The sequence below is a fragment of the Nymphaea colorata genome, chromosome 8, assembly GCF_008831285.2.
Source record: "Nymphaea colorata isolate Beijing-Zhang1983 chromosome 8, ASM883128v2, whole genome shotgun sequence".
NCBI classification, from domain to species: domain Eukaryota; kingdom Viridiplantae; phylum Streptophyta; class Magnoliopsida; order Nymphaeales; family Nymphaeaceae; genus Nymphaea; species Nymphaea colorata.
The window spans coordinates 6,954,436-6,973,026 of NC_045145.1; the positions used below are offsets into that span (position 1 = coordinate 6,954,436).

At 36.0% G+C, this 18,591-nt stretch overlaps 1 protein-coding gene across 5 annotated transcripts; it reads left to right on the forward strand.

The window, feature by feature from the left end:
• The first annotated feature begins 648 nt into the window (after nt 1-648).
• On the forward strand, nt 649-12,404 carry LOC116259204 (uncharacterized). 5 transcript variants are annotated; one of them, XR_007574108.1, is made up of 11 exons: nt 652-907; nt 1,695-1,790; nt 1,883-1,957; nt 2,136-2,204; nt 3,882-3,958; nt 5,560-5,648; nt 8,502-8,631; nt 10,490-10,580; nt 10,655-10,720; nt 10,869-10,977; nt 11,960-12,101. XR_007574108.1 is itself a non-coding variant. In XM_031636896.2 (11 exons), exons 1-10 carry the CDS (start codon nt 767-769, stop codon nt 10,973-10,975), a joined length of 954 nt encoding a protein of 317 aa, XP_031492756.1. In that variant the 5' UTR covers nt 652-766; the 3' UTR covers nt 10,976-10,977; nt 11,960-12,101. The 5 variants fall into 5 exon arrangements, 4 of the variants coding, with proteins under 4 accessions (XP_031492755.1, XP_031492756.1, XP_031492757.1 ...); XM_031636896.2 differs by having other exon boundaries at nt 10,856-10,977; XM_031636895.2 differs by lacking the exon at nt 10,869-10,977 and having other exon boundaries at nt 649-907; nt 11,960-12,404.
• The last annotated feature ends 6,187 nt before the right edge of the window (nt 12,405-18,591 follow it).

Sequence of the window (18,591 nt, forward strand, 5' to 3'; positions counted from 1 at the left end):
CGCACAAGGTTACTGCCCATGTCTTCACTTTCAAACCTAATAAAGGAAAACACAACACCATATGAGTTAAACCATCTGACTTACAGATAGGGATTTACATGAGTTGAGTCCAGATCAAGCTGGGCCAGCTCGAGCTGGACTCGACGAGTTGAGCTCCATTGAACAAGCTCGAGCTCAATTCAATGATACATCGTCCAGCTCAACCTTGATGCGCTTAATGTGTTTTTGTTAACTTAACATGTCTTTGTTTCTTTTAACTTGATTAAGTGGTTTCTTTTAACTAATTCAACTATAAATGGTTATCTAATAAAAAATTCAAAGAAAAAATAAGCATATGTACTTGTATCCAAACATCCCTCAAAGAAAAAACTTGGCAACAAAAATCTCTCATTCATTCATGATATATTTGATTATATAATCAAACCAGTCCAGTTTTTACCACTCTATCGACCTTGTTTAACATTTCGATCATAAATTTGATGAGTTCGAATCGAATCGAGACCGAATTGGCTTACTCGTTGTGCGGTCAACTTAAAGATGCCCAAAATATAATTACTACCGTCCCAAAATCTCGCTAGATGTTTTAGATGTTTTCGCTGCTCTGATGTTCCATTCCCCACCACTTAACTTGGAAGGCTACGTAAAGCAATTCTGCCCACACGTGAACGGGTGAAAACTGACTTCACGTTTCTAGCTCAATTGACTTCTTAGTTCCACCCTTAATTCCTTATGCTGTAGTACTACTGAGAGAGCTGGGGCGGAGATAATGAACCTCGGGACATCACCATTGGTATGCCCAGCTAATCGAGGGTGCGTGCTCAACAGCCGAATTCCTGGAAGGGTCAGAGCTACCCTTACATCTGTACAAGAAATCGATCTGAAGGCCTTGGAGACTGCTATTCAGTCAGTAAGTTTCATTGATTTGTATTTCTTATGACTAATTTTCTGCTTTATTATAGTTCCTGTAGGATTTAGTTTGTTTGCACGTAACAACTATTGAATGGTGGATGGTGGTTAGGATATCTGTTCTTTCCCATTGTATTTTCATGCGGTATATAAATCAGTGGAACTAGAATCATTAGTTACAAAGCAATTCGGGAGTTTAGAATCTGCAGCTTCTCTTTACTCGTCTTTTAGTTCCTTAGTGTTACTAATTCTAATTGGTCTTCAACCAAGCACTTTTCGTGCCATTTGAAGAACGGCCTGTAACATCAGCAAATGTTTACTCAACTTTTTTCTGCTTGCATGCGTATGAGAGACGTTGGTAACTGATTCTACTTCTAGAATTTTATGCCCAACTAATGAAGTCGCTCTGCTAGCAACATTTGAAGTGTTTTATGATTCATTGTTTGAGCAACTACTTGTTGAGTTGACAAAAATGGTGGTTTATCTTTATGAAAATTGAAGTTCATTCCCTTATTATTTGGCACGTCAATTATAGTTTAGATAAAACATTTCTATCCAACTCCAATGGCGTTCCCTTCTAACTCAGAGGCCTTTGACATTTAGCCTTGTACACCATTATCAACTACCCGATTTCTTTCTCTGTAATTCTCTGTTTCCGAGATATTAATTGATTTCTTAGCATCCTGGATTTTAAACAATTAGAGGCACTGAGCTGTCGCTTCCGTTATCACGGTAATGAAGTGCATATCCTTGATCAAGATATAACCGTGGTATAATTATTGTGGCAGAAAAACACTGATGCTGTAAGGAGTGCACTAGATCAGTTGAATGAGGTTGGATGGGCAAAGAAATGGAGATCACAGCCATATGTGTCACGTCGACCAGTAAGTTGGCTGCAAGATAGACAATTTCACTTCAATCTCTCAGAAGCTTTCACATCTAATGAACCATTTTCCTGTATGTTACATTGTGACAGACATCCTTGCGTGAGCTAACAGCACTCGGTATAAGGAATGCAGAAAAACTTGCAATACCAAGTGTTAGAAATGATGTAAGTATGTTCAAATCAGTCTTTCTAAAACAAGCATAACCGAAAACTCTCTTTCTGGTAAAACACTATCGAATTCCAAGGTTTGCTAAATTTATATTTCTTGAGTGATTCCCTTTTCAATTAGCCACCACCAAGAATTGTCTCCAGATTCTCAACTCCTGATAGCTGAATCACACAGGCAGCTTTTCTTTTCACCGTGGTCGGAACAACAAGTTTCGTGGCGGTGCTTGCTGGTCAGCTTCCTGGAGTAAGTGCTAATAACATTAATGACTTGTTGCCATCAGATATGGACTCTTTCTGTTTGTGGTGTGGTATGTTAACCCAAGCTTATTGGGAAAATGTAGCTAGGAATGAATTTGAGTTCCATTTGATAAAGAAATCGTGAATCTCCAGAAGACTTTTTTCATGGTTCATTTTTTCATGAGGGAAATTTGTACAGCAGTAGCCTTACGAGGAAGTTAATAACATTGAAAACATGAGAAAGCCTCAAATTGATTAGTTAAAAAATAAGGCATGAAGAAAAAAGCAACAGTATGACTTTGAAAAAAATAACAAAACAAGGAAGTCTGGGGACGAAGCACCGAAGCACCGAAGCTCAAAGTGTTTATCAATGAAAGAGTTTGCTTTACCCAAGTCCCTTTTCATAATAACAAGGCAGAGAGCGTCTGAAGTTTCTTTTAGTGGTAGGATGCCCTGTACTTTTGCCTGTCACATAAGTGCAGCTGCTAATGCACAAGTGGCACTGTTCTATTTCCTAAAAGAACTTGGGGCAGATGTTTTTGGGAGAGAGAGAGAGAAAGATAGAGAGAGAGAGAGGCTTCGGAAAAAGCAGTCTTTGACATGTCCTAATCCTTTTCTTTTCATTTATTTTCTTTTCTTTGACCTTTTAATACAAAAGGATAAAGCCAAACCGGGTCAATGTCAACAAATTTTATTTTTAGGACAAAACTAACCCGGTCCATACTCTGGCAGTTTTAACTACACTAAAGTCTGAGTACAATATGCATCTAGATATTGACAAACCCGACAGCTTGAGTGGATTAGACCAAGACTACACATGACACTGCTTACATTCATTTCACCACACATAAAGCTACATTCATGCCTTGTTGACCTGGAAGAACTGACCCTTTTATCAAGTCCTGTAACATAGCCGTGGAGAATATATCTGTAAGTGTCCACCCATACATTCAAGTAAACCCCCTATGAATGTTCCAATCTCTTCTTGCAAGGCTAACTTGAAGAAATTATTACCTATGCCATTTTCAAACTTGGAAGATAGAGAAACTACTAGTAGCAGTGGCCGCAAGCTGTGAAACATTTGTAGGGTGTTCCTTAATACTTATATTGAGAAGTCTTAAGTAATAAGCCCATAGGAAGGTCCGTGTTAGAAGGTTTCTACTTTCTCTGTTTTTCCAAGAAAAAAATAGTATTAAGAGATTTAAAGTGCTCGATCGGGGAAAACGGAGGCTGAGGAACTAAAGAAGACTGAGGTGATGTATAGAATGACCTTAAGAGATGATAAAAAGGCATTTAGCACATACTTTGAGTTTCCTTCATTCATATTCACCCAGTTGTATCTTGTATGTGTTATAGTTAATTATCCCTTTTATGAGACATATTTATAGTTAATGATCTTCTTCACCATTTAAATTATGATTAAATGGTTAATTACTTTTCTTTTTTGTTTTGTGGTATATGCATTCAACGAGGTGTTGTCCTGACCTTGACCATGATGTATATGATTCCTGTTGCCTAGTAAATCAGTGTGCGTAAGGGTCCTCTGCATAGGTTTCCTAATTATGTCAAGGAAGGTGAATGGATCAAAGCAAGGACCTTTTACCTTCCAGTATCCACTTGATATTTTTCTCTTTATATCAAATTCATTTTGGTGTCTTACAAGTCACTATTGATTTTTTCACAGGATTGGGGATTTTTTGTGCCTTATTTGATTGGTAGCATTTCATTGATTGTTCTGGCAGTGGGAAGTATCTCTCCTGGGTAAGAAGTTCCAAACCCCGACCTTGAACCTGTCAATTCATGAAGTATTATATTTTACATGGTGTCATGAATTATAGCCACAGTTAGAAAAAAATGCTTGTTCTTGCAAGAACAAATTATCTGCTTTAACCTACTGCATAACTCAGCTTTATAGAGGCTGTTCAATTTGATTTGCAAAGCCAGGCAACATGAACACTTGGACTCCATGCATAGCTGGCTGGAGTACATAGACATGATTCGAATTTGTGACCTTGAAAAAATTTAAATCCAATTCATGCTAGACAAGAGTATTCCAACAGCTGTTATTTAGCCGAGACTGTCCAAGTAATATGGGGCTACTACATCCAGTGTCATGGATAGTGTTCTAAGTTTTATCAGCAAAGTGTAGTAATTTTTTAGAATTTTGTTTTTCTCCAAAAAAAGGAGATTCAAAATATATAAAGGATAATAGAAGTTTTTTCAAATTATGGGTTTCTAAATTTGTTATAGAAAGTGTTGGAAAACATTCATACTAGTTTCTTATATTTCAGAGAATCAGAGGAGGTGGGGGGAAAGAGGGAGAGGAAGAGGAAGAGAGAGAGAGAGAGATATGTATGCATGGAAGCTTCCTGTTGAGATATATATATGCCTTTGTGTGTGTGTGTGCGCGCATGTCATTTATATAAGATTTTCTTGCTTATTTTTTTCCTTTTTGTAATTTTTTCTCTTTTATTATTGTCGTGTGCAGCACAAATGCTGCAATTTGTAGCTAGTTTTCTAGCCATTGGACTTTCGAACAGTTACATTCTTTTGGTTATTTAAAGCCCACTTGTGTCCTTTTGTAAGATATGCTTCTTGGAAGCAGTTTACTTTCGTTTTATACAGTTTTCTTTATTCTGTTTTGTGTTCTTCTACTTCTGACCTTAGAGCCAATAGTTTATTCCTATGTTCTTGTTTTTGAAGTCAAGTTTTAACTCTCTTTCTCTCTCACCCCAACAAATCTGATGGATTAGGAGATGAAGGGTCACAAAAGAAAGCGAGAGAGTTACCACATACTTGTTTTCCTAAAAGGGAAACACATCATGGTATTATCTGAATAAAAATATTTTTGAGGGTCGGGGTTTTCTTTCTATTTTTTGGTTTTTTGAAATATTATTACTATGTTCTGAGTATATCTAATATTTGTGACAATCGCTAGATCAAGCAAGGTTAACCAACATCCAGGAAATATAAGACAAAAAATGTGCACAGCCTAGTCCAGACATTCATTTCCTATGGATCGTTTGCCCCGTAGCTGGTGACGTTGATAAATCTGACACATGAATGAATGTTTTGATGCCTGATTTTCCTGAAGGTGTACATCTGCTGGAGGAAAAAAAATGCTTCAAATGTGTCTCGATGAAAATAAAAATTCAAGAATATCATAAGCAGAATGATTTGGCAAAATTGGCAGCCCTTTCATCTGAAAAACTGATTTTGCCGGGGCTATGATCGCTGGTTCTACAGCAACATTTATTTCTTTACAGAATGCTAAAAAATTATCTTCGTTTCACAATGTGAAACTGTAGTTGAAGAAGAGAATTCTCATAATTGCTAATATACAAACATGTTTCTTTTATTAGCCTTCTTCAAGCTGGTATAAGTGGATTTTCATCAATTTTCCCTGATTACCAAGAGAGGGTCACTGGCCATGAAGCTGCTCATTTTCTAGGTAAATCTTGCTTAATTTGGTGCTTGTTCAGTTAAATTCTTAAATCTTGTGATTGTAAGTTTTTTGATGCATAATTGTTTCAAGGAAATGGTTATTACAGTTTTTTTGGTTCCCTATTGCCAGTTCCGAGCGTGTAATTCGAGGCAAAGTGATAGCAAAAAGAATGACTAATTGCTTGGTAAATCATAAAAATTATGACTATGGTGTCTCAGACACTGATGTTGTCCATATAGGTATTGGGGATGAACTGATTGACAGGACAATACCAGTTAGGCCATGTCATATATGGGGAATTTGCTTATTTTCTATTTTTATAAATTAAAAATAACTCAAAAATAAGTTAGGCAAATTATAATATCGAAAATTAAGAATGATAGCAAGGTCCATGTTTCCCTGTCATGCTTTGGTGAGCAGCTGGCACAATGTGTATCAGGGCCAATACACATTGATACTGATATTATTGGCCCACATAGAAAAACACACAGCACCAGAAATAGGCAAACAGAACTAGATTTTTTACCATGCTATCTCAGGAGTTTGTATGCTTGGCATCATGGAGCAGGACTCTAACCTCCCTATCTAACTGGTTTTGTCATGGACATAAACTTGTCTCCTGGAATCTACAGGTGGATGGACCAGCATCAGAGAGAAGCAATGTCAGAATTTGCTTTTCTATAAGTCTGAATCTTGGAATAGCACAGGAGGGTAGATCTGATAATAAGATGGAAATAACATCATTGTGAGGCTATACTTAAAGAGAACTGTTCTCTTGTTATGTGAAGCTTTTTCCATCCCCTCAAAGAAAGACCGATTCAGAAACAAATAAAATCCGCCTGCATGCTCCTCACTTTTTCTACACTTAGCCTCTGGGAGTACATAAAGGCCCTATGGTATCATAGCCCATTAGGTTTGCCAAAGATATTCAAAATTTTGAAGACTATGATGACAACATCAACATCTTGTCTTGGAACTTGACCTTTGGTAACAGAAATATCCATAAATTTGAAGGGTATAACATCAGGCTTTTTATTATTTTATGTAATAAGTTGTAATAAGTAGGACCTCCATGTAATTTCTCATTATTCTTTGTTTAAATAGAATCAATAGATATTGGGTGTAATGAATTACTTTTTTTTCGTTTCCTCAAATCTATTTCCACAAAGATGTTAAAAAAATTTTTGAAGGAGAATATCTATCAAATGATCCAAAAATAACGTAGAATTCAATAGAATTATTCACCAAAGGTCTTATCCATAAGCACCTAACAAAAATGGACTATCTGAAAGAAAACATAAACATATGATTATAACCCAGATACTCTTCTTATCTCCAGAAGAATTCCTAAGGATATTTGGGCTGAAGGTACTCTAACTTCAGTATGTCTCATGAGTCTCATCCATAGAGTGCCATATGAGTCATTATCAAATATAACGCTCTTGAAAACTTTTGAAATGATTAAGAATTTTGGGATGCAAATGCTATGTACTAAATGACAAAGGAGATGCAGTTCGAAACTCAAAAAGAATATGTGTGCAATGCTATCAAAACTAATAGATCTATCGTCTCAAGAAATATTAGTTTTATGGAAAATGAAAGTAGATTTGATGATCTTAAAGTAAATGATCAGAGAGTCGATTGGTCATGTTTTTTTAACTTGCTATGTGTCTGTAGAAGTGAATTTGACGAATGAGTGGAGGAGAAGGAGGAGACATGGGATTGGTCCTTGTTTAAAGTCAGATTTCATACCTTGTAAGAAAGTTGAAAATCCTTCAGCTCTTCTTATTTCATAAGGAAAATTTCCTCTCATCATTGTTCAAGTTGAGAAAATTTATTCTAAACGGATGATAATTCCACCTATTTTCTAACACTTTTATCTCATTGTTTGGTATTTTTAATTTTTTCTTGGAGATAATATTAATGGGCCATATCTTTCTGGGTGATGGCCCTATAGCTGACAGGTCCCAGGATTGAACTTGGCTCTGATACTATATTCTTCAGCAACTAATAATGACCTACATTGCCTTGAAAAACAACAAAATCCAATAAGCATCAAAGCTCAAAATTAATATGAAAAGTTGGAAAGGTATTTGCAAACAAACCCTGTCAATGTGCACTAAGGAACAACACAGAAATATTCACTATTATTGAAGGCGAGATGGCTGAAAAAAGCCATGGCTTATACAAGTGGAAAATCCTGTATTTATATAATAAATGATGGCCAAGTCTTCCATTGTGCTAGCCAATAGCTAGAAACTGGCCGTTGGCTAGTCAATGGACAGTCAAGGGCTATCCTTGATAAAAAAACTGAAGGAATACAAAATACAGAAAAAGGGAACAAAAATTACATAAACAGAAAATAAGAATACAAGAGTACATGATTCAACCCTATATATATTATGAGTTTCCCTACATATACATATATTCAGTGATCGAGCATAATGGGTGAAGGATCTACAGAAATGCAGAACTTGAGGGAGGCTATTAAGATGTGTTTTGTATTGATGTTTCTGGTGTTATGTTTCAGTATAGATCCAGTTGTAAAAATGGCTTTTTTGTCTTCTAGTACCCTAATTAGAAATTAATCTCTCTTAAGAGGGAGAAAAGAAGAGAGACATTAAATCTAAAGCTTTTGTTGCTGCATAACAGAAAGAAAATCCTCCCTTAGTGCCTTCTACTGCTCTTCCAATGTATGCACGTCAGTTCTGTTTCTTACAGTGAATTGTGAAAGTTATACGTAAATTCGTAATTTTGTCTTCAAGATGCAAACCCAAGTTTATTACAGATGATCAGATTTCTAGATACTTTTACTTTCTACATGCATATTTTCAATATATTCTTACCTTTTTCTTTCAGTTGCGTACTTGCTTGGTCACCCAGTACTTGGCTACTCTTTGGACATTGGTAAAGAACATGTGAACCTGATAGATGAAAGGCTTCAGAAATTAATTTACAGTGGTCAGCTTGATGAAAAGGAACTAGACAGGTAGAACTTACACTCGTTATCTTCTCTCACTTTATTCGGATTTTGTCTTCACTGAAAGACAAGGTAAAGGGTTTCATGCTTTGAGCTGTTTCTCATTCAATATGCTTCAGTTCCTCCATTCCCTCTAGAATGTTTACATTTATACTCGGTGCAGTCAGTCCAGCTGGTAAACCCCCTGGTTCTCTATTGGTTCTCCTGGCTCTTCCTTTCTAGGTTTCAGTTTTTTTTTGGTTCAATCTATAAAATATCATATGGATAAATGGCTTGGAGCAATTTGGTTTATCTATTATTTTCATGGATTTGAGTGTAGCATTGATTTCTGTACTTACACATTTCAGCTTAGTGCACACACGCATGCTGCCATGTGCCGGATGCTGCCAGATGGCTAAGAGCAAAGAGTTCTTATCAAATACAATTAAACTTCCATAAGTGGCCATAGAATATCAACTTTCACCAAAGCTCTTTGCTTCTTAAGATTTAATTTCCTTCTTAAAAAATTCTCAGTGATAAAATTGTAATCTTGACAGATGGTTTAAGAATATATGTAAATACATACATATTTCTCTGTGTACAAGCCTGTGGATGTGAGTGTGTATGTAGGAGTGGAGCCAGGGGATGGCAGAGGTCATATCACCCCCAAGTATTTGAAAAATAAAAGTTTACTATGTAAAATTTTCAAAATTTTCATTTGGCCCATATAAGAATTTGGAATTACACAGTGGCCGCATACCCCAAAAAAAAAAAGAGCGCCACCCCTGGAATGTATATATATATATTTGAAAAGTGTCATGTATATAGGATAAATTTTATCTATAGTTCTTTTGTATATCTCTTTGTATTTAGCTTTTTGGTTGTTTCGATAAACACATCCTTTTACTGGGCTGAACTGGCACAACAGCTAGTTCCAATGCGCCCTTTTATATATATGAGAGGGATTATTCCCTCTTAGGTATTGTTTTTCTCAAACAGTTTGGCATTCCAATTGGTTCTTTGTCTGTTTTTAGTGCCCTGTTGCACTTGTTGAATGATGTCAATCTTGCCATGAGAGTCTCCCTCCTTGTAAGATATTTTAAGGCTGTTATAAGTCTGTAATTGTGGTGCATTCTTAGTATTTGAAAGATGCATTTCCATATGGTGCAGCTATTAATCCTTTTCAAATTTTTAATGATACAAACCCAAGCCACTTCCATGTTCGAGAATCTACATTTTTAATAATATGTTCTTCTTACATGTGTGTTTGTTGCATAGTCACAAATAATGTTTCGGAATTTTAAATGGCGAGGTTTTTCTCGGGTATAATACGGCGGACTTGAAAAATACAAGAAAAAAACGGAAAAAATGGTTTTTTTTTAAAATAAAAAAACTAAAAATGGAGGGCAAATAAAATAAGTGAGAACATAATAACACAAACATTAAAAGATAAGTAGATTTGCAACAAATAAAAAATAGAAAATGAAAAAAAAAACTGTTTGGCATTAAAAAAATGAAAAAACGAAAAAAACATGATTTTTACATTTTTTTCAAAAAAATGTGTTTTTTAAGTTTTAAATGGCATTTCATTTTCTCACATTTTTTCGTGTTTTTTTCAAAAATAACGCGTTTTTTGTGACTATGGACTTTGTTGGGAGCAATAAAATATGGCATCATGTCGGTTACCCTAAAAGTATCATTAACTAATTTTCCAGCTTTTGATTTTCAATTGCTCAAATGTAGCTTAGTTGAAATGAAGCTTTTCTGTTCATGGAATCTAAATATTATTGTGCACAACCAAAACTAAATTAATCCCCAGAATTTTCTTTTCTTTCTATTTTGGAGTTCCTAAAATTAAGATAGGGAAGTTAATGAAAGGTCTTTTCAGGTTAGCCGTCATATCAATGGCAGGACTGGCAGCAGAAGGATTAAAATATGAAAAAGTTGTAGGTCAATCGGCTGATCTTTTCTCTCTTCAGGTTGGCCATTCATACCCTTAACCAAATAGATGGATACATAAGAAACTTGTGGTTAATTGGACTCTTCATTACAGCGATTCATAAATCGGAGCAAACCACAGTTAAGCAAAGAGCAGCAGCAAAATCTGACTAGATGGGCTGTAAGTAGAAAATAAGTCTGCATTCTCAAGGGCTGTTTCTTAAAATGATCAGCAAATTAAGTGTTTACTCTTTATATATTTTTTCATTCATGGTCATATTGAGGGAACATTCTAAATTGACTAACTTCCCTGCAGGTTTTGCTTGCAGCTTCTCTTTTGAAAAACAATAAAGCAGCTCTTGAAGCTCTAGTTTCAGCGATGTCTTCAAAATCATCTGTTCTTGACTGTATCAAAGCAGTTGAAAATGCTGGTTAATAGTATGGCTTGCTTGTTGTTGTCTCCTGCAATTTTTTTTTTTCTTTTACATGTTCTATCTTAATCATTTGGTATCCATCCATCCAATCTTGATTAGACCAGCCAAATTTAAATTACATTACTGATGAAACCATCTATGACCATGTATCCTTTTCCGCAAAATGATCTCAAACTTGACAAGCAAATACTGGTGCATTGTCGGAAAGAAATGCACTTGAAACAATGACTTTAGCTGAAATTATGAGAACATCTGAGTGCACATGTAGACAATTATGTGGTGGATTCATTGTTTGAAGCCTAATTTGTCAAACCTCCTAAAATGTACCAACCTCTTGTTCTAGGTTTCAGACTGCCAAGTATCTAGAATGTAGCTGTCGGGTTGTTCTACCTTTCTATCGACATAAGAATATTATTTGTCCATGTGTATTATTCTGATTATTTGAGTTAATTTGACAGGAAAGTTATCATTCTACTTTCTAGTTGAAGAAGGTTTAGTTCACAATTCAATTTGCAACATTCTCCTCTTGACCTGCTAAATTGATCTGGATAAATTGAAAAAGGCTTTCTTTGGCCTCAAAATTTTATCCCCAATAACCTGATTACTCTCGGCTTTTGTTGACCAGCCACATGTCCAAAGGCAAAGCTGGATGTGTGCAGAAGTTTATGGAAGCTATATTTTAGACGTTCAAATGTTAACAGTTTTGCAAAGAACTCATTTGAAAAATTACATAAGTTACAGGAATAAATTAACTTCAGTAACTCCCAAATTTTATGCTTGAATTGTTTAAATTTCTTACAGAATTTTTAAAATAGAAATAAAGCAAATTAAGAAAACAAGATGCAAACGAAGATTAGCCAATGATATTTGAAATTAATCGAAGTCTTGTATGGTACAAAGTATTCTGAGTTGTGTAAAACATTCTCAAATATTGTTTGACACATTTTTTGTAAATCTGTATTTTCATATGGATACCGGTATATCAGGTTTCTGGATGTGAACTATTGGACAACAGAGGAGGAATGATGGAAGATGGCTTTCAAAGAGGTGCAAGAGATCATGGGAGAGACACAGGAAATGTGATGGATGAAGGGATGGAGGAGGCCACATTGGTTCTCTAGTCATGGCATCATAGGCTCATTTATTCTTGATACTGACTTGAGGAGGGCACATTGGTTAAGGGTTGTGTCTTCCTGCACTTTTGATTCTTATGTCATGCCATTATTTGAGAGATCTAGCAAGGTTTCTATCAGGTCGACTCCTTGCCAACATGAACAACTATAGGGATATTTTGTAGGAAGGTCTGCTGCATGTTGGGCACCCAACAAAGGTCTGCTGCATGTTGGGCACCCAACACATGACCGTCTGTTCTGTTGGCATCCTGTAAAACTTGATTGCTGAGTGAATTACAAATGCAGCCTTAGAATATTATCTAAGAAAAAAAATTCACACATCCAAATCAATGGATGTGGGTTGCACATTCCTCGGGTTACAGGCAATGCTTGTTTCTGCTACCAGGTGCTCATGCTCGGTAGTCTCTGCTGACCCTTACCGAGCCTTCTTGCTATAAATTCACATGATCCAAGTCAGATTCAATCGGACCATCCTTCAGATTGAACTAAACAAAACAAACCCTCTTTACCTCGGCACTGTCGTCGGCAAGAACACTAGTGTACATTTGTGTACATTTATTTGGCTTATAAATTTTCAAAAAGACATTTTCAATAAAGCATGTAGAAATTGGACACCAAATAATAAAAATCGACTTCCTCAACAGTGATGAGCCAACTCAATCCACAGGGAATGAGATCATATCTAAATCCAACATCTCAAAGAAATTTCAATTTATTGATCGAAAAGAGAAGTTTCAATAAAAATCTCAAAGAAAACTGCCAATAATCGTGTTCGATCAAGCCTCCAACATGCCAAAAGCAATTTTAACTTTTAAATTCATCCAATGATCTGCAATTGTCCTCCTTAGGTAGCACCTTGACATGTAGGTATCATTTGGCAGCTGGAACAGCCACATAGTGTTCCATAATCTGTCTCTAATCCAACCTCGTAGCCTATTTAAAAATCCGATTAACTATGAAAATACTACAATAAATATGAAACAAATCAAACATAATTGATCCTAACATCAGACTCTAAAATAGACATATCTAAATTGTAAAAATAAAAGAAATAGACAAAAGAACAAGGTAACTAAAAAGATAACAATACATCTAATATAGTGTGAATAAGCTTCTGGATAGGTTTCTGAAAACAGACAGTTTCTGAAGTCAAAGCATGCCCAATTCTGCAAAAGTAGTCTTGTTCCAAAGATGGCATGTTCAAGAACCATATCTCTTTTATAGAGTTGAAAAATTCCTCCAGAATTTTAAAATATGAATGGTTTCAAACCAAGAAAATTTTGCCCTTGAACGGTTTTAGAAGGGAAAACTTAGGAAAACAATCTTTTGGAAAGCGATTAAAATCCAGAACAAAATGACCTTAATTCAGCTGACATTTGGTCACTAGACAGCCAAGATGTAGGACAAGCTAGTGTTAGGGCTGCAGACAAGCCGAGTCGAGCTTGAGTTGGGCCAGCTCAAGCTCGAACTCTAGTCAGCACATGGACCCCCTCGGCACTGGCACATTTCATGCCCTCTCCAAAAGCCAAACCACATATATATATATATGTCAGTATATCTGATTTGTTAGTTATCCAATCGAACCGTTTCGAAAAAATTAGATATGAAAAAAAATTCATTTGTTTACAAAATCGGATTGAATTTGACTTTTAGAAACATCCCATCGGATTTAGATTTGGATACAGATTTAGATCGGATTTATTTTTAAACAAATGCTCTTACATTTTGAAATTCAAATTCAGATTCAGATATGAATGTAAAAATCAGATTCAAATTGTGAAATCAGATTTTGGATTTGGATTCGATATAACTTTTCTTTGTTTGTATTCGAATATGAACATATGAATATCCAAAAAAATGAATATGGCTAAGGATATACCTAATTCAAATCCGGTCTTATGACATCTCTAGCCACAAAGCCTCACGAAGTATGTGTTCACACACACACACACATATATATATATATACACACACACACCTAAGGTTATTGAATTAGTTTTCTACCAGCCAAAATTTTGATTCCACCGGTAGCCCTCTCTTGGTGGCCTGTAACACCAAACGGGCTTCTAAGGAGATGCCTCATTTTGAAAAATACAAAACATAACGCATGTATTTGTATTTACATCTGAAAGGTGGCCTATGATTTGTAAGTTTGGCCACCACGAGAAGATGAACTAATGAAGGCCTGTATACATCTTGCGCACTTGGTAGGCGGAAGCCGCCGTCGTGGACTGTGCTTTGGATGTATAATACTGACCGTACTCCAAAAAAGACATAAAGGCAATAAAAGAAATGATCAAAAGCAGGTCCCTACTAGCAGAACCCCGAGGAAAGTTAAAGTTATAGAAGCGAAGAATCTCAAAAGGCGTTGGAACAATGGTGGGGACGAGGGGGCGGTGGGGGTTTCCAAAGAGAGGAAAGCGAGGTGTTTAATGTAAACGCTACACCAATGTGTGGATTTTTGAATTGAGCCGTGAACGTCCATCTTGGTCATCTTGTTTGAAAATGAACCGTCGAGATTCTCATTGGTTAAAGCATGTCAGTATCATCCAAAGCATAGATTCCTATGTCAATGAAAGAAGGAAGGGGTGGAGGCGAAGGAATGAAAATAATAATAATAATAACTTTGTCATGTACTTTACTTATGTTTACCAATGTTGTAGCACACCAGTGTTTGTTAAAACAATGGATTTAATCTAACCTGAATTTGAAATCAGCCTTGAATCTCATATTGGAGGCGAATTTTTTCTCCTATTTATTGAGCTTTAAAAGTCACCGATAGGCGATAATATCTTATTTTCCATGTGGATTTTGTAATTATGTTTACTCTATCCATGCATATAATATTTTGACCAATGACCACTAGAGGAAAAAACCATCAAGTTGGAAATTATTATTGTGATTACAGTTATTGGCAAGTTAAGATTAGGAGGATTCCCTTGTGTTCCGCTACTCAATTTCCATTAACAAATTTAGAAACTATAAATGAACCCCCTTAAAACTTTTGAAAAACAAAAACAGTCGTCCTCTAAAATATCTTTTCTTTTGTTTTTGGGGCTTCACAACTATAAAAATAAATGGATTTGATGCATTGAAACAGGGTCCGGCATGAAAGCCCCCTCCCCACTCTCTTTTTCCATATATCGACACCCGAGCCAGAGTTGTAACAACCCAGTTCACTTTCATACCAGGCTTTCAGTTTGACAGATCGCAACCTACCCTTTAGTTGTTTCAGTTTCTACCCTACAAAAGTTTTTCATTTTATGGAAAACCATATGTTTTTATAGGAAACACCCTCATTCCGAAGTAACTATATATATATATACACACCAAAGGATAACTTATTCTATATTTGTTGAGTTTACTTGGGAATTTCAGGTCAAATTCATGATTAAACAATGATGTGAAATTAATCGAAGTCTTCTAATATATGCTAAGTAATCGGAGTTGTGTAAAATATTCTCAAATCTTGCTTGACACATCGTGCTACCAAAAATTTTCAGACAATGTTGTATCACGTATTTGGATGCCAACTATTAGACAACAGAGAAGGAATGATGGAAAATGACCTTATAAGAGGAGAAAGAGAATATAATAGGGGAGAGGGACAATAAATGTGAGGGATAAAGGGAAGGAAGGGCATCATGTTGTTTTCGCATTTGGGCTCATTTATTCTTGAAACAGTCTTGAGGGGGCCACATTGGTTGAGGGTTATGTCATTCATGTACTTTTGATTCTTATGCCATGCTATTATTTGAGAGGTCTATCAGGTCGGACTCCTTGATACCATGAAAAACTATAGAGATATTTTGTAGGAGGGTCTGATGCATGTTGGCCACCCAACACAGGACCATGTGTTCTGTTGGCATCCTATAAAACTTTGTTGCTAAGTGAATTACAAATGCAGCCTTAGCCTGCACTACAGAAAAACCGATGAATTATTGGCGTCTGAAAAATGTTGGTGAAGCATGAGCAGGCGTCGGTAAAGGTTTTTCCAAGCTTGTGGTGATTGTTGGTGAAGAGAGTGCCGGTAAAAACCGTAACCGACATCTCGGAGCAACCCGTCAGTGTAGAGGCATCACCGACGGTCACCTGCTGGATGTCGAAAAAATTTGTTTACCGACAAACAGCTGGACCGTTGCCCGACTTCTTGCTAGAAATTTACATGGCCATGTCAGATTCAACGAGGACTGGCGTCGGATTGAAAAGATGTAAAACAAAAATCAACTTATGAATCAAAAGAGAAGCACATTATCCACTAAATACAACCAATCCAAACAAGATAACATAAAAATCACAAAGAAAACTTCAATAATTGTGTTTGTCCAAGCCTGCAACATGCCAAGGACAATTTCTACTTAAAAATTTATCCAAGGATCTTCGATTGTCATCCTTGGGCTGTTTAGCAAATGGTATACTTTGTCAGTGCCCCATGAACTTGCTTAAAGAATTGGGGCAGATTTATGGACAAACAATCTAGTGTTTCATCAATATGCTCTAATATTTAAGGTAGATTCATAAGACACTCTCTTATCACCCCAATTTTTTTCAAAAGACTGTACTCCATTTTTTTCAAACATATTTCAGTAATTTCAATCGCTTTGATAGCGATTTGGATCTAATTTCGGACCTTGGGCCCAATCTCACTCCAAAACAGACCTCTAGTTTCATATCCAAATCCAAAATCTTGACCAAACAGACCTTTAGATCTATGTCCAAATACAAATCTTGATCTTAGATTTGAAACAGACCACTAGACCCGTATCCAAATCCAAATGAGAGGTTAACATTCAAAATCCAACTTTAGATCTATATTTGGATCTAAATCCACATCCTAAATAAAAAATCACACCTTAATCCGAAATACGAAGCTAAAGTCCGTAATTGAACCCAACAAGTGAAATCAAGTCTGAATTAGGAAAATGGACCTAGAAAGTCACTCTCATATCAAAATTAGATCCAAAACTAAATTTTGGATCCAAATTACGAATTTCAACTTAAAATCCAAAGTTAAGGCCAAAAGAACAATCTTCAACACTCTTTAGCGCCCCGCGTGCACAAGCAAATCTCCATTTTGTTTTTCATGTTAACCTTGCGCCCAAACTTTTAAAAATATGGTTTGAGCCCAAAATACCGATCTAACACTTTATCCGAGTCTTGGGTGTTGAATGGAATGCTTCCACGACCAAATGAACCCGAAACCACTCAAAACGAAGCTGGATCCATTTTTTTATAAAAAAACCAATTTTGCCCTTTTATATATATATATATATATATATATATATATATATATATATATATATATATGTGTAAGTTGGGAGCCACCTTGGGAGGCGAGGGAGGCAATATCTGCCCTTCTTGGCCTATTTTTGAGCCAATAGGAGGGGGAGGGGGCATTTTGCCCCTCTCGTGTGTGGTAGCTGGCCTGCACCTTATGCTCACCGTGGCCTTGTGCTGTCGCGCGTGATGCCCTTGTTTTACAATGCTAGGCACAGCCATGCACAGCCCTGGTGCGCCAACACCGAGTGCTGTTGTGCGCACCCTGGGGCGACTGAGGAAGGGTTGTTTTGGCTAAAAACAGCTTTAAATGGGTGGTTTTGGCTTGTTGAGTGGGCTCTAGCCCTTCCAATACCCCGTAAAGGGTGTTCGCATGGCTAAGGGCTAATCCCCTTTGGTCAATTAATTAACAAAAAAAAAAAAAGAAATTCACATGAAAACATTGTAAATTAAAAAAAAAAATCAAATTTTGAGTTTTCGCTTCAAAACACCCTATAAATACTCTCCACATCTTCTCTTTCGGGTATGAGCTAACCAGTGGAGAACTTTTAGAGTTTTTCCATTTAAGATTTTGGAAGTTCTTCCCTCAATTCTCTCAAATTCTCTTCTTCTCATTCTCTCATTCTTCTTCTTCTTCAACTTCTACTCTCCAATGGAACATGAGGAGGCCTCTTGGGGAGACATCCTCAATACCTTGGAGGTTTATTTGGAAGTATGTAGTCAATATCTCTATCATTTTCTTTTTCTTTGTTTCTCTCTTATTCATCTTCTTATGGCCATACAAAGTAACTCTAAAATCTCTTCTCAGAGTCAAGAGGTACTCTTGAGTGCAACATGAACATAAGCAAGGTGAAATAAAATGTCATTTTTATTTTTAGGATCAAATATATTTCTTTATTTTCTTTGCTCATTGAATGTGTGCATTGTTTACATTTGAGATGATGTTCATGCATAAGTTGATTGGATTTTCTAATTAAATGTAAATGAATGGCAAGAACGAGTGATTGGGTTGAGATTTCTTTGTTATTATGTTAATTTTTAAGGTTGAAATTTGTCTAACCTGAAAAAACCCTCACAAATAATACATGTTAATAATGCATCTTCATGACATTCTTACATTTAGTATTTCAATTAATCATCCGATTAGAAAACTCAAGGAAAACTTTCTTCCATTATTAAATTCTTATTTCATGGATAGTTGATTTTCA